The sequence below is a fragment of the Bombus impatiens genome, unplaced genomic scaffold, assembly GCF_000188095.3.
Source record: "Bombus impatiens unplaced genomic scaffold, BIMP_2.2 scf_0064, whole genome shotgun sequence".
NCBI classification, from domain to species: Eukaryota; Metazoa; Arthropoda; class Insecta; order Hymenoptera; family Apidae; genus Bombus; species Bombus impatiens.
Genome location: NT_176483.1, coordinates 1,657,356 through 1,671,979, shown reverse-complemented (window position 1 = coordinate 1,671,979; position 14,624 = coordinate 1,657,356). Strand labels below are relative to the sequence as shown.

At 40.2% G+C, this 14,624-nt stretch overlaps 1 protein-coding gene across 3 annotated transcripts in view; it reads right to left on the bottom strand.

Moving 5' to 3' along the window:
* Positions 1-14,624, bottom strand: part of LOC100746839 (RNA-binding protein fusilli) — a 27,803-nt gene that overhangs the window by 11,699 nt on the left and 1,480 nt on the right. For 2 of the 3 annotated variants that reach the window (XM_012393938.3, XM_012393940.3), the window contains exons 2-10: positions 6,523-6,717; positions 6,096-6,324; positions 3,880-3,969; positions 1,849-1,903; positions 1,660-1,770; positions 940-1,210; positions 654-869; positions 350-577; positions 59-260 (exon numbers count right to left, since the gene is read on the bottom strand). In XM_012393938.3, the coding sequence (XP_012249361.1) occupies positions 59-260; positions 350-577; positions 654-869; positions 940-1,210; positions 1,660-1,770; positions 1,849-1,903; positions 3,880-3,969; positions 6,096-6,324; positions 6,523-6,717 (1,597 nt within the window). Of the gene's footprint in view, positions 261-349; positions 578-653; positions 870-939; positions 1,211-1,659; positions 1,771-1,848; positions 1,904-3,879; positions 3,970-6,095; positions 6,325-6,522; positions 6,718-14,624 lie in introns of all 3 variants that reach the window. The other variant, XM_012393939.3, reaches the window with a different exon arrangement.

Below are 14,624 nucleotides of genomic sequence, written 5' to 3'. Positions count from 1 at the left end.
ACCGGCGTCGGCGGAGGCGGATGTGTCAAAGTTGCAGGAGTTTGTGTGGTCAACGTACCGGGTGATAGCAGAGCCTTGGTTGACGCTGGAGTTACTGCACCTGTCAATACCAGATTCATGTCATCCCCACTGCACTGGAATACTTCGATGTATCGCTGTTTCTTGCCGTATATCATATACCGATGATGTCGCTGAGACGCGCATGCATATGCCGAACTTTCGCTGTCCATTTGAATAAACGCTTCGCCGGATGGCTGACCCTGAACGAACAAACAGAATGTACATCGGTTACTGATTTCCAAAGAAACGAACGTAGTTACGACACAGAAGGAGGAACGCGTGTACGTACTTGAGCATTGTAAACCATATGAACACCCTGGTAGACGATATTCTTAGAATGTTCGCCCATGAACTCGAGGATGTGTTCGACAAGAGCTTCATATGGAAGACCGCGTAATCTAACGCAATCTTTACGCGTGCCAGAGGTGATAATATGTTGTGGAAGTATGGGAGGAAGTTGTGGAATAGGCGGCGTTGGAAGTACGATCTGTTTCGGATCAATCGCTCTATTCAAAACCTGTAAGTCACCGAATAGATATTCACGTGTGTTTATCTCTTTTTCTTATTTTTCTGCCCGCGTGATTTCTATTTACCTGTTGCACCTCGGCAATCGTACTTCGAAAAAGTTCTATATACCGGCTACCAATGCAATCTCTGTGTTTACTTAAGGCCTTCACTGCGTCTTCTTCCTTAGCAAAAAGAACAAACGCGTCTCCAGTTGCCCTACCATCCGGCTTCTTCACGAATAAAACTCCATCTTCTCCATCCAATACGTGACAGGGCTTTTGCCCTGACAAAAAGAAGTCCAACTGTGAAAAGTAACGCATAAAATGAGAACAGAAATAACTATAGACCGTGCGATTGACTCTTTGTACGTACCACTTGTTTAGCAACACAATCATAAGGTAAGCCTCTCATTCTAACAATAACTTGAGCTCCTCTAGATAAAAATGCATGAGCTTCCCCGCTAGTTCCTCCAGCAACGCCAACAAAATCCTCTCCAGATGCCTTGTATACTTCTATGTACCTTCCACCCATATGGTGTTTGTGTCTTTTTAACGCCATGTCTCTATGTTCTTTGTTAACAAATCGTACTAATGCTTCTCCGTTACGTCTTCCCATAGGACTTAAACACAGAGCTACACCACCCCTGTAAGACGATATTTTTATAATAAAAGCCAACGTACCGTTTACAGCTTTGTAGGAAATTATGAACGAAACGACAAGAGTTATAGTCAGAATATGCTTAGAACAGAATAAACATACAAATTATATAGATTATGATTGCAACTTTGAGAATCATTGGCATATATTTATATATTATATATTCATGACCTGAAATAGTATTTATCATTGGGTATGAGAAAAATAAATAACAAAAGAATATATTAAACTGCTGCTTATGCTACTTTTTAGAAAGTAAACACTAGCATTTGAAAACTCACATAGTCATCCATATTCGCATTTACATATTGAATATAAATCTTTACCTTTGTTATATGGATCCAAGTGGCTTGTGTACAAATACCATGACAGTTATTACAATGTACTTTATCAAGATCTTCGACCTTATGTCTATTATTCATAAATTTCACTTACTTGGCAACATTTAGGCCACGAAAAAATTTTGCTATGTCCTGGTCCGATGATTGCCAAGGAAGACCTCTAGCTCTTACTACACAGCCATTATCAACTTCTTCATCTTTTGAGCTACGGAAGGACATCGTAAGATCAGTAACGTACATTTCACTGATGAGAAGAAAAAGGTACGTATCAAAGATAACTCACCATATACCAGGTTCTAAAACGATATTAACTGTTTCAGGATTTTGGAAGACGTGACCTGTAATAAAAACAATATGATGAAAACCATGAAAATGCAAATATACATTGAAGTGAATGATCAAAGGCATTTTGATAACACTCCAAACAACAAAAAAGGAATAAGACAATGATTAACCTTAGAAATCAATGACGCTTATGCATCGATTATAACCATGATTCGCATTGATCCAAAATACGATTATAACATTCGACATACGAGGATTCAAAATTCGTTAAAATTTATCCAATATACTCGTTTGACTTAAAAAGTAGATCATCGATAAATTTTAATACGCGTAACAGAAGTTTTTATTGGGCATGTATGATTAAAACCGGAAAAATGAATTCTCCCGCGAAAAATGTAACTATCGTTCCGGTGTCACCAACTGCCTACCATCTGCGTTTTCTTTGTAATCCTACACCGACAAGTTTGTCTCCGATTTCTCAAGCTTGAGCAAAATGCTCATTTTCGATTTGCCTACTCGGTGCAACGTGTCAGCAGTCTTTCGAAGTCTTTTCATATCTCATGAATCGAAACTTTTCTTCCACCGTAATTCGTACCCCTCCATAAAATATTTCTTCAAACCGGAAGTACAATACAACGAAGAGAGAGAGAAAATTTTCTTCGCGATCCGATGTTTACGGATGACACAATACAGAATTCCACGAAAGGTACAACAAGCGTCAAACATTTGCAAAATAAATGCGTGCGATCGTGCCTTGAAACAACTAATAGGCAGCCGTTGCTTATTACACACGCACGCACTTGTCACAGTGGCACGTGACATGTACTTACAAGATTGAAAATTAAAGTCAGTTTGAGTTGAGCACCATTGTGATAAGGAGTATATTATGACCGTCACTGCTTATAGCATTACACAGCTTGACCCGCGCACTCGTAAACCGTGAACACACATAAGGGTCCAAATGTATGGATTTGAACGTATACGCTACTCTGTCGCCCGGTTCGTGTTATCTTTTTATTCTTTCTTTCTGTCCGTTTCACGTTTGCTCTTACTGGCATTTCTTCGTTTGCGTACAACGCAACCGAAGCTATGTAAGTAAAATTTGAAACGAAACGATTTCGAATAATATTATGCAGTGACCGCCATATCTACAGTATGAATATACAAAAAATGCAACTTTCATACAGCTTTCATTTCACTTATACAGTGTGGACTGTTTATAAAAGTTATTAAATACGTTTGTTTTTCGATACGCTTTATAATTTCGTATTAAGCTATAAATATTCTGTAATACAGAAAAACGTACAGTTCATAAGGTAACTTCAGTTACCAGTGAAAAAATATAGAATTTCAAAGTCGTATCGATTCATATATCATGGTTGCATGCCATTCAACATTTCGTTATGTTATGTACAATTACATTAATCGGTTGAAAATAGCCGAGCTTTTCTTAAGGTCGAGACACGCAAAATATTTTTTTGCATACGATATGACATATCATAGAAGGAACTCGCAACTTCTTCAAAAAAATATCACCTTGAATAATTTCGTGGCCTTGTTTATTATGGATAAAAAGGGAAAGATTTCTGATATAGCCACGTGCCACTGAAAAGTAACTTAAAAACAGAATTGCATTAATCTCCAAAATTGTAATTATCTACAATGCACATATATATTTTTCTTTCAAGATTGATGAAAAATTCATATGATCGTAACTAGGCACCAAACTACATTTTCTATGCGTGTAAATGATACGAGGTATAAGTATGTTCTTCACTTGTCTGTATAGTTCATGAAAGATATGACGTATCGTGCGTGAACCTTAATCTTTGTTGAGAAATAATTAAAAGCTACTTTTTTTTCTTCGTCAGATTGGTTCGTTAATTAGAAGAAAAATAAAAGAAAAAAACTCATATTATCAGCGGTGAAAATAAATTAGATATTTTGTTCTTATCTTTTTTCTTATTGCGAGTTGCATGTTGCACTTGAACTCGAAAAATTCACAAAGATTCCTTAGTCGACGACTTACCATCTTTTATCATCCTCTGTATTACACAGATCATATCTTGTATTTCATGCACATAGAACTCGTTCTCAGTATCTAACGGTAGGCCAAAATCTGATATTCGCCAGTCAAGGATAAATTTTCAGCTTTAACATAACAATAATTCATGTACCGATAACGCGAAACGTAGATTGCAATAATCGCCTTTACGTAAACGTCCGACATGTATCGAGATATCGAGTTGCTATGAAAATTGTAAATTAACTCGTGATACGATTGTTATTTCTAATCTACCTGATTGAAATGATATAGATTAGACAAAAATATCACGAAAATATCGTATACCGATAAGTGTCATAGGTTTCTGGGAGAAACAGAAATTTTCAGATTCACGCGAGGAGGATGCGAGCAGCTGAAAATGACGAGAAATCGAACAAAGTTGTTACGCGCATAATTATTCACATATCTCAGTTGGTCGTCGCCGGGCTGTTGCCAATATCTTCGCAAGCATGACCTTTAAACCGTGTTCTGCGCGTGATAAGACTGCCTTGATTACTTGGTGGCACTTTCTTAAGTTATTCGACTGATATTGGCAGTACTTGATTTTGATTTCATCTGTCTTCATCTCATATTTGAAAAAATCGAAAACAAACACAGGGTGTCTAACTAATCGTAATAATTTAATAAAATCCTCTGCGATACGAGGAGAAATTATTTAATTCTTGTTTATAAAGTTCGAAGATTTTCACGAGGATGGAAGGCCGTGTAAATAAAGGGTTAGAATAACCAGCGCCACGGTATTTCCGAGTCATATAATTTCATACTTATTTCTAATTGAAATGTTTTAAGAAATCGCCGATTGATACGGATAATGCAAATCAAAATTGTCGATCGATAGCGACACGACACTGGGATCGATCGATATTTGTCTATATTGTATCCCCGTCAGCCACAGGTGGTTTTGTTTTATTAACGACAGACTCGCCATACATACGATAATACCGTAGTCTCGACTCGCGCTTAATATTCAGAATTTATTAGATTCACGACAGGTAGCCATCTGCATTACGAAGATTATTTCCCTTTTTGGATTAAATCTCACTTATGGATATATACGATTTCTACAGCTTTCACACGAACGAAAAAGAACATGAAATAAAGAAGCGATTAAACCGATATGTATCAATATACATATAACCATATGTAAAGGCAGACTTTTTACTTTAATCTCAAAGAAACAAAGAAAGATAAATGTGTTATATATACTACATACGAGTATATGCATAATAAATGTCTGCTATTACCAATATCCACGTGTGTTAAAAAAGAAGGGACATAAATTATTATGTAATAATATTACAATTAACAAGTCCTTTTTCAAAATAAATCTCTCATCGAATAAAAACGTGCAACGAAATGAAATCATACAGATCCACGAATAGATCTTTCAACGCGTATACATGCTAAGAATAAGGAAAACATACCTCGAGCTTAGATTGCAATTTGTATTTCGGAAAATTATGAGATCAGAAATGCTCTTGTTTGTCTGATACACGAAGACCGAGACAGTAAATAATTACACACTTTCGCACATTATTCAAAAGTCTGCTTCGTGATGATTAAACACATTCGAGGAAGTGACTTATATTTTGTTATATTCGAATATATGCTGGATTGGTAGGAGCGCGATTAGCACGATATGTACACCCTCCACTCGCTTATAGACTGACTTTACGCCAAGCAACGCAGCGGCTAGTTCGTCGTCAGGTTCGTCGAATATGTTGGATTCGAGTTCTGTCGCGCCGCCTAACGGCCGCACGCCTTGGAATTCTCGTTTCGACCATAGTCGTCGCCTTAAGGCAGTCGTACTGTATCGAAAACTAAACTTTCCAACTTTGAACAACGAATGCTTCGCATGGGACGACCAACCGTGTATTAAAAATTCGCTACGCAATTCTACCGACGTATTCGCGACATGTAACTCTTAATACGCTTCTTTGCTATTTTCCTCCTTTTTTTATTTTTATTTTTTTCTCTTTTTAAGTGTGCGAAGTTTCACACGCCTAAAATTCATCGAAATATTTTCGTGCCCTGACTCCTCAAGAGGAAGTAATTTGATCCTATGACCGTACATCTGTCGCGGGGTACGCTGCACCAAGATAAATGATTATGCGGACGAATGTAGAAGACGACGTAAAAATCGAATAACTTTGTTTTTAATAAAACTTGGGAAAGGATACATTCCATCATCTCTTGTATTCCAAATGTCGAGAGCTCTCCATGGGTAGAGTAGCAAGCAACGAATTCCTTCCGGAGATCGTGAAAGAGGGTATAATGTTCTGGCAAGTTGATGTCTTTGTTGCAGGCCTCTGGATGTAAGCATTGTCTCATCGGCGCCTGGCCGTCTACGACGAAACGTGGTGCGGAACCGGACGTCACGCACGACATGGCGGACCACCATGCTTCAAACTTTTATTAAAAATGAATATTTTCTTTTTAATATCTCATACGAATTTGAATTGTACTTGTATATTCTTCCATATTCTCTTTATCGTTTATCAGGCTATAGGTACAAATGGATCTGCGCATATCGCGTTCATATATGTATATATTTCAACGATCTGGAAACATTTTCAAACTTTCTCGATAAAAGATATACATAATCACCTTCTCGATAGCTTGCTCCAGAGGAATTCCGTGCTCTCGAAGATTTCTTTCGGATAACGCCGGAGCGTGTGCTAACGCTACTTCGCTGATGACTCCACTACTTCCGGCAATCGCCGGATTGTCGCTACCGGTTCCAGGAGTACAACTTTCGTCCATTACCATCGGTCGTACAATATACTGTTGCCTTCCCATTACCTGTAAAAAATTCACAAATAATGTATTCACAAATAATTAAACGCGTAGCATTTCCACTGAAACGTTTCTCGTGACAAATTTTGGTCAAATAAAAAAGATGTAAATAATGATTCATTAAAATATTTCACGCAAGATTCGGCGATACGTTAATGTTTCAATAACATGTCTAAATGAAAAACGTTTAGTGTATATGTTGTGTCGTTCAATCGAAAATAGATAGAATGTATTATACCGATATACCGAGGCCAATAATCTCAATGCGTTAACAGTATATATGACACACGCGCCAGTGACTATACAACGCGCCAAGCACGAACTACGATCTACACGGTTGCATATACACAGGGGTATACCGATAAAACGAGCAACAAAGATTTATTGTCAGCGTTTACCTGATATTTCCGTTTTTACAAGCAATGAATATTTTGTTAATTCGCGTGTTGTGACGTGGCCATGAGAAATCGTAGTACCAATAACAAACTGCATCGCTCTTTTCGCCCTTGTTTATATAAGCATGGACCTGAACCCTAAATCACCTTCATATCGAGACACAACGATTATATCGGACTCGAATGTTCGCCAAATAGTCATGTAGAAAATATTATCCCGATGCTGTACGAAAAACTTTCTCTAAGGAATAGCTTAATGGTCGTAGATATCTTTATTATACGTTCGATAAGTTAATTGTATATTATCTATATCGTTATTTTATCGGTATGTAATGTGTAATTGGATAGTTTTGGGTGCAGTTGATCGATCATTCAGATGCTTGGATTTATTTCTACCGACGGAGTAGAAAGATTGATAACGATTTTTAAATAAAACATTACTATTCGCTTTCGACCGCTTATATAAAAGCCTCGCTATGTCTCGTAACGTAGCATAGGATTATCTAAATGAGTTTAAAAATGGCATACTACGCGTCTTGGTAATTGTACAATAAATCGTTAATTATGACTAGGAATTTAGAGTAATTACTCGTATCACGCGAAGGACGGTAAAGACTTGGAAATAAGCATTGGAAAAAAGAAAAAGGAATAATAATAACGTATCGTAAACAACCGATTTCAGCATTCTATTCGGCAAATCGTTACGCCTTCGAACTTTTACCGCGTTTCGAATACGAATAGAAAGTAACGACCAGTTGGAAATGAAAACTTTTTCATCGAAACGGACTGAACAATGCGAACGCCGAATCGGATTTCTCAATTCTAAAAAAAAAACACGAAAAACTTCATCGTGTCTAGTTTCGAGAGACGATCGTTAATTAGCTATACAAGACGCGCCGGGGAGCGTTAAACGAAAACATTGCGTAAAGAAAGGATTACGTAAATCGTCGCTCTTTAATAAATAAGAACACACGAAAATCTCAACAACGAAACACCGAAGAACGCTATGGAAAACATTTTCGTTAAAAGTTTCCGATTACGAATTTTCAGTTATACTTGTAATTTCATCACGGATCGAGACATCGTTGACTCTTGAAGTTCTTCGCCGCTTTATGCTCGAACATTGCTATCGTTGAGAAATACATGTTTTTATTAGATTTTGAACTACAGTGTGCTTTCGTACGGACGCGTTCAACGTAAAATATATCGCAAAACGCGCAACCTCGGGGTGCGTTTATCGAAGTCCATAGCTAAATGCATGTTCGAAGACGTCACACACAGCAAGAAACTTAATAGGCAGGTTGTTCGAGGCAGGGTTAACGGATCAAGGTAGTTTGATGTCGAGCGAGCCATCGTCCCGGATTATCTCCGTCGATAAAGCTTCGTCGCGTAACTCGCAACGTAAACTATACGTAAGCAAACCAGTATCATACATATTTACATAAATGTTAATTATTAGCTATTAATTATATAGTCTTACGTAGTCACTGGTACGAAGATTAAAAATGTCACACTCGAGGCGATCGCAAATTTTCCTATAAAACTCGAAGATTCTCTCCCATGTTAATACGTCGATGTTTGTTAAACGTGCAAAATAGCCAACGTGAAAGGTTTAGCGTATTTTTAGAAGATAGAAGGACGTTCGCGTTGCGTTTTGTGTATCTTTGGTTTAAACTCCTAATCCTAGAAAAACGTTTCGCAGCAAATTTAGAGTAAAATCGTCGTAGTTACCTGTCCCGGATAAATCTTTTGAAAGTCTTTTGAAAATCAAAACGGGACCTCTTCAGGCATTTTGTTCGACGATCTACTCGTAAATTACTTCTAAATTGAATTCTTTTCTTCCACGCTTGTGCGATAGGTTCTTATTTTCAGGAATTCATTATCTTAATAATGTAACGACGCCGTAGCAGAAATTTTGTATACGTAATACAGACTATATCTACATGTACGAACAGTATAAATATTCATATTTTATAAATACGGCATATGTAGAAACGTTGTTCCCCCTATTTGGCACGTATCGTGTATGCGATATAAATGCAGAGATCTGTGTACCACTGATCGTATACGGACTCTGATAATGAGATTCAAGTTTTCGAACGGAGATTAAGAAAGGAACGATGATATTTTAAGATTAGAAATTGTCCTCGAAGGACGGACGAAGAGACTGTTCCGTTCGAGTGTTTCAAGGTAAGCTATCACCTTGGCAAGGTGTGGGCTGAGAAGGTGGATTTTTCGAGACCTGTTCTCGACCCAAACGTTCTTGACCCAATACGCCGATGAAGAATTTTATTGCAGAGATTTTTGTTTTAAAGGATTTCACGCTTTTAAACGTCCGTTTTTGGTCCTGATCGAATTTCGCAGCGCCCTACGAGTCGAAGTAGATATTTAAGAGAACAACGAATTCGGCAGCGATGTAACGCGATTCGCGATGCTTTTCTATTAGAACTTTGTTCGCACTACGATTTCTTCTAAACGTAGATATACGCGTATACGTGGATAGTCGCGGATAGGGAAAAGAAAATAAGAAAATTTTAGATTAAAAAAGAACAAAAGTGACGATATGTATACACGGTGGCTGGTATTTAAGGTGTGACAAGTCGGAACGTCTGTTGCGCGCGAAGCAACAAGGGCATAAACGTGAAGCGTAAAATGCGATTCGAGGCGAACTCATAAATTGCAAATAGAACGAGCGCAGTCGAGGAACGATATTTACCGGGGTAGGAACGGGGCAGGCGGTCAAAAGTCGCGATTTGCGTTGCTTACAGAGGAACTGACTTGCCCTCGTCGAGGACGACGAAAACAGTACGAGAGCAACAAATTCCTTCGTAAGAAAAGAAATTCTCGTACGTCGTACTGTACTAATTCGATTAAAAAATGTTAATGGGACATCGTTAGAAGGAAATTAGGGTCGATCGTATTTGTTAATGTCGCTTAACGTCGGAACTACCAGAGCAGTATAAAAATACCTAATCAGTTTGTAATTTTCCGTAGAAATTTGATGGATTTTTAACGATGTATTTTTAAGAATTTGAACCATGTTCTACCGTGTTAATGTATTCTTTTTTTTTTTTCGTTTCTTTCGTCGCATATCTTTCATTCCTTCGATACAGGTTTCACGTTTTAATTCACGCTAGTGCTAACGTCGATATCTCGAAAAACAGCTTCAACTACTATATTCGACTATCGTAAAGGCGAAGGTAAACATAAGGTGACCCATTAAGATACAAATATTCGAGAAGAAAAGTTGTCTCTTCGTCTGTAAAACAATTCTCTTGGAAAGTTACGTTTATCGTTACTACGAGCCGCTGGAAAGTTAATCGGTTGAGCGGCTTTGTGCACGTTTCAGACGCGCAGGATAATCGAGATCGTTATTTCAATCCCATCGTGGAGTGGGGACAGCGGGGCAGGGGATTTCAACGTCCGCTAAGCTCTCCTCGAATCTTTTTTCCCACAGAATATATTACGTCTTAGCGGTATTTGTGAGACTGCGACGCGACGACGTCGACACAAAGAGGGAGAAACTATGGAGGGAAGAGAAAAAGGTGGTTTCGGAATGGTGGACCGGAATGGGGCGGTCGGATGCGAATAATAGGCTGCGCGCGTAATATCTAAAGTCCAGGAAACCAAAGAAAATAGAGGAAGAACGGAATAATGGAATAGCTGTTCCGAACGTATGCACGGCCGAGTAAATATCGAGCGTTTGCAAAACCGGCGAACGTAATGAAAATTCATGCGTCGACTTCGTACGACGTACAACGACTTACCATTGTATTTACACATTTCGAACATTCCGCCGAACATTCGTCATAGAAAACTTTTGCAAATATTTCGTGCCAAATACGGGGAACTTTTTCGAAAGTCTATCAACGATGTAGCGAGACACGGTTATCGTCGCTTCGCCGATACAGTTTGATACTTTGACGCGAGATACAGTTTACCGTAAACTTGTTGCAAGATCCGTACGCGGAATAAATTAGCGTTAAAGCTGATTCTATAAAGTACGTATATCGGGACTCGATACAATGGATAATTGTTTGTTCAAATATTTTGCTGACTTCCGTGAATAGGCACGTTATCTCCAAGTTTCTATGTAGCTACATAGGAAGATTCGTGTCAAGATTTACCAACGTAGCCACGGACGTAATCGAATTTCGTCATAGCGCCAACCAAAGTTCAAAGTGTTTTACATAACGTCGAATTTTCATTGTATCTATAAAGGTAGGATCGACGAAACGTCACGCGCGATGAATTAATACCGGAGCATAGGTATTTCGGGAGGAACCATAGGGAATAACGCAGAAGGAAACAAACGGCAAAGGGTCAAGCCTATAAATTAATGCCGGTCGTTACAGTTCGACTCGAATGATCGACTTCGAGCACCGGAAACGAATCACGACAGCCGAGTTACGCAAGCGTTCTTCCAACGAATTACGATGCGATCAAATTAGAATCGGATAGAACAATAGTGGAAACGAAAGCTTTTCCAAGAGATCTTGAATCTTCCAACGCCAGGTACCAGAACCAGGTTCGCCAATTTCCAACTTTTAGTTTCCAGTTCAATTACGAGGAATATATAAAACGCTCGAAAAGGAAACTAAACAGCGAGAACGTTGACTCTTATTGGGATATTAATTACCGTGATGCGTTCGTCGTAGCGTTCGTATCGGATAGAATTCTAATCTAAAAAATACAAACGGTTGGAAAGAATTTCATCGGGTTCGCTAAATATTTCTTTCGTTCATTTAGCGTCGCGAGTACGTAATTTCGTACTTTCTATCTATCTATTTCGTACTTTGAAGTTAACTTTTAAAGCGGCAACGCGTCGTTCGATTGCCTCCGATTACAGACATTACGCGCGTTAAAGACGCAGCCCCGGCCCCGCGTCGTGTTTTCGTTCGCTCGAGTAAAACCACGCGATGCCTATTCTTTTCGCGATTCGAGACTACGGAGCGCAATCTTGATTTCCAGGCCTAAGTCAACGTCCTCTCTTTTCACACGGCAGCGGCGAAGCGACGTTTCGCGAATCTTTGGCGAAATAAGCCGCCGCGTACAGAGAGGTTACCGCATTCTTAATGCGCGAGCGGAAAGCGAGAGGCACAACCTGCGTTTTGTAACGCGACGATAAAAAAACTCGAGACAGAGGGGCGTATGTAATATTTATCGAGGCGTTCAACCGACTTCTGAATATCCGAGAGACCGTATATCTAACACGTTGCGAACTTTGTTGCTTCCATCGAAGCAAGAAGGCGAGTTTCCACGATTCTCTGTTTCGGAGCCAACCGAGTGACTGGAAACTTTCGTTCGACGGGCTTTCCCTATCCTACGCGAATCTTTCGATACACTTTCTCCGAAAACCAGTCGATTTACGCAACGAAGATGCTACGTTAATACGAATTAGTCCGAGATCAACGAGCTTGCCGCGGCTCGAATTTTGTTCTACCAACTTATAGCGCCGTACGATAAGATACAAATAGATAAGCTTTATTTTTATTGATAAAAATTTGTCAATAGTACGTTACGTACAAAATATCGACTTAAACGATAAAATTATCGTAACGCTTTGCGATGTCAAAGATAGGCGTTCCATGGAAATAATTTATTGACATACAGCGTTCTAGGCGGCGAGGAAAATGTGAGCCGCGGCCAACCTACGGCGTTAACCTACCGATCTACCTGTAGTAAGAGACTTTTAATCGAACCTTCCTTCGTACCTGGCATCGATTTCCTTAGTTCGTCGAATAGGTACGTGCATACTCTAACATTTCATATTTCTAAAACGCGTCGATCGTCCGATTACGGAGAAGCCGAGACTGTCGTTCGCTAGAAAATCGAGGTCAATTTAACGCGATTCTTACGTATAAACTGTGTTTTTAATTACTATCGCGATTACACAGAGATATATACGCGATACTAAAGAGTCGTTAAACTCGTAAAATCGATAAAATCCGGCTAAATACCGCGTCTTCGAGTTTACGAAAGGTTTCGCCGATACGCGCGGCTTGTCCAATCCGCCACCGATTGCTACCAATAGTCGTGATTTCGATTACATTTCCGGGCACGCGGAATCCGTTGTAAATATCGGTATAACAAATGTCGGCTTCTATTTACATCGATCAACCCGAGAGCCTGTCGCTCGTCGCGCAAACGGCGCTCGGGAGAAAAATCTGGCAGGCGGGACGATTCGGACGATAAAACGGTCGCAACGACGAACGACAAACGACGACGACAACGGGAATAGGTATACGAATACGGGTATGTACCTATCGGTTGTCGGATTCGCACCAGGTTCTGGCGAAGCGAGAGGAGCTGACCGGCGGCGGCCATTGTCCTCGATGGAGCTCGATCGGAGATAGTCAGGTATGTGACTCGAGGGGGAAAAAGGAAACGACCGTCCAGCTGGAACTCGGGCGCACTCGTGCAAGGCGGTTTACAACAAAGAATAAAGAAAACTAGGCACACCTGTTGCCGCGCCGGATGCTTCCCGATTTCTCGATTTCGCGCCACGGGAAAATTCGACTTTGATAAATTCGGCTTGCGACTCGACGACTCGTCGTCCGAGTATTGGAACGAGCTATTAGACGAAACGTGTAAAATATACGAGTATACGAGCGAGTAAACAAGCGGCAGTTTCCTTCGGTCTCTCTTCCAGCGATCTCGTAGCAAGCTTCGGATGTTTATAGTCGTAGGGATTATGGGCATGCGACAGGTAAAAAATCGGCAACGACTGGCCGGAGGGAAGTTTCTCGAGGTCCGAGAAGGATGTTGAAACGGAAACGATTCGAACGTCGTTTGACTTTGAATATCAACGCAGAGCCGTTGATCGGTCGACGAAGTTCGACGACGACGAACAAAGACGTCGATGTCGTTTTCGACAGTATCCGTAGATCGAAAGTCGCTGATACAACGCGCTTACTCAGACTACCAGGCTTACGCTATCTCGATTTATTGCACGACCCCAACAACCAGCTGTAGAGATACTTCGAAGCTATTTCCTCGGGTATATTTACAAAAGATCGCGCCGGTCGAGGGTCTTCCGTTTTAACTTGGACGCGTCGTTGACGCATCGTAAAATCTGCACGATCGGAACGAAAGCATCGGCGATAACTGGAAACGCGTACTACTCTATGTAACGTCGAAAAGTAGAAAATTGTAAGAATTAGGATCGATTAGGAAGAAAGTCGAAAGAGGAAGAGCGCCGGTATCGTAATATGGCAGAATTAACGAGAGACGGAGTCCATGGCGCCAGATAATCTCGATGGCAAAGCTGGAGCTAATGGACGACCTTTCGAGGGCGCGACGCTCCGCCTCCACCGGATAATTCGAGAAACAATGGCAGCCGGAGACATGCAGAGGCACGGCGATACGGCGGCACGGCGCGGTGCCAGTGCAACGCGCACCAAGATCGACAACGGTGAGGAAACGTTCGTGAAAGTCGAACGATACGTCGAATCGTTTCCCGTGTCGCGACTTCGACAAAACGATCGGTTAAAGGTACACGATCGCCCGTTCAACGGC